Source organism: Capsicum annuum, unplaced genomic scaffold, assembly GCF_002878395.1.
Source record: "Capsicum annuum cultivar UCD-10X-F1 unplaced genomic scaffold, UCD10Xv1.1 ctg32374, whole genome shotgun sequence".
In the NCBI taxonomy this organism is placed as follows: Eukaryota; Viridiplantae; Streptophyta; class Magnoliopsida; order Solanales; family Solanaceae; genus Capsicum; species Capsicum annuum.
The window spans coordinates 1-2,084 of NW_025839080.1; the positions used below are offsets into that span (position 1 = coordinate 1).

Sequence of the window (2,084 nt, forward strand, 5' to 3'; positions counted from 1 at the left end):
TCTAAAGAAAAACAGAGAAGTTCTGAAAAGTTATGCATTGCCTAATATCTTAGAGAGGGCATTTAGTGTAACAACTTAGTAATTTAGGTACTAGGCGTGTAATTTAGTTGTCCTAAGTTCTTGTATACAATTGTTTGTTACGCATTACATCTCGGTGTTCTTTTATAAAGCAAATGGACTATGGGCTATTAACTCTTCATCCAACAACTAGTCTTCTCCTGGTCTCAGCTTAATAGCCCTTTGCCCAAACTTATCACTTAATTTTAGACACTCAAACTATTTATACTTTTGAAGGTTAGCATATCCCTGAATCATTTACTGCAGCAACAGTAGTAGCTTCAGTTAAGGCAACAGTGACCCAGACAAGATAAAGGTTGAGATAAGATTAAGAACACAAGCTTAGTAGGCCGGAGCGCGTTCTTGCTAGTATATAGGAGTGCTTTATTCATAGCTTTAAGTGATACTGAAATATCTTTTAAAAAATGAAGTGAATCAGTAAATGTAGAAAATTCTTGACAGTTAAATACTGTCAACTCATCAACTGTGTCTTAACGAAGGCATTCACATAAACATACACTAATTCTCTTCTTCTTACTTTGTAAAACCATTAGGCAGTGTGATACAAGATCAAGTTCACGATAAACGAAACAAGCAACAACAAGAGTAACAAGATGTCAACAACAATACTAGTGAATCGAAATAAGCCACACACGGCTTCACTAGACTTCAAGACGAACAACAAGAAGAAGATAACAATAATAGTGAATCGAAAGAGCCCCACACGTCTTCACTATGTCATGTTTTAGAACATTGAAATAAATCGAACAAATTAAAGATTTAAGATAATATTACCAGTCTTCGTCGGTGGGTAGTGAAACTCATCGAACCTCCTGTGTGCAATGAGCCACCCATTTCAGACGCTCTATTTACCTTTGCCCATTCCCTCCTCGTCCTAAATTCCGGAGTATCCCATTTTACGAAGAACTGGTCCCACACATCAGCATTCATCCAACTAGTTTTTTTCAAGTTCTTTCGGGCCTCATATAAGTGTTGTTTGATCCGTAGAGCTTCTTTGAACTTAAAAATGTGTTGTATTTCATTTTCATGAAAAAAATTCCATGCACACTTTGTCTACAAAATAGTTTAATATAAAGTCATGAAATAAGTTGACGGATACAAAGGTAAATTCATCATTGATATCATAATGAAATGTTAAATTCTTTGATTTGGATTATACTATAAATTGGTTCCACATAAGAACTCTGACGTCGAGTTTAATCTCGTTCCAACTACCCCATGGCTCCGTGTAAAATGATTTAATTGCTTCTATAATCATATTTTCGCCGCTACACACGGGAATGAACCTGCAATAAAATTATATTAAATTATCTTATCTTTCAAAAAATTTAAAAATTACGAAAAAAATAAGGTTTACTTACCCATTACCACCATCAGGGGCGATAATTAGCCTGTTGTTGCCATCATATTCTACTACCTCTTTAAATCTCGGAATCAGGGAAGCAGGTGTTGTGGCATTAGATGCTGTAGCACTATCAATGAATGGCGATGTTGATGTGCTAACACCTCCAATTCTCAATCCAGAAAGGCTAGGTATGGATGATGTTGAAGGTACAGATGAAGAGCTACTATGCAGATTATTATGGGGAGAAGAGGGCTAAAACTGGTGGGGCAGTGGGGGCATGAAAAATGTATTTGGTAGTGAAATATTTGCCCTTGGTGGAGGAAGAATATTTGTAGTAGCTGGTGGAAGAGTTGTGGCAACAGGTGGTGGTGGTGGTGTTGTATATTGACCTGCGGGAAGATTATTAGTTCCTTTCTTACCTTTCTTACGCTGTCCATTACCATGGCCTTTTGATGCCATTGATTTTCTTTATTAAGCATCTGAAAAAAATAGAACCACAATATAACAACATAAATAACAGATTCAGCAAATGAGTTACAAATATATAATTACTCATACAAGAGTTAGTTATAGCAAACAATAGACAGCAAGAGATCAAAGCACCATCAAAGAGTTGGAGTATGAAAAATAAGGCTGTGAACTCATTAGAATAAGTACCTTT

General features: G+C 36.0%; 1 protein-coding gene across 1 annotated transcript; it reads right to left on the minus strand.

Moving 5' to 3' along the window:
* Positions 1-852: 852 nt before the first annotated feature.
* Positions 853-1,882, minus strand: LOC124891219 (the record flags this gene model as incomplete). Its single annotated transcript, XM_047403030.1, has 4 exons — positions 1,683-1,882; positions 1,440-1,607; positions 1,238-1,364; positions 853-1,131 (listed from the first exon to the last, which is right to left on the minus strand). Coding segments are annotated over exons 1-4 (774 nt in total), but the record flags the coding sequence as incomplete, so codon positions are not given.
* Positions 1,883-2,084: the final 202 nt, after the last annotated feature.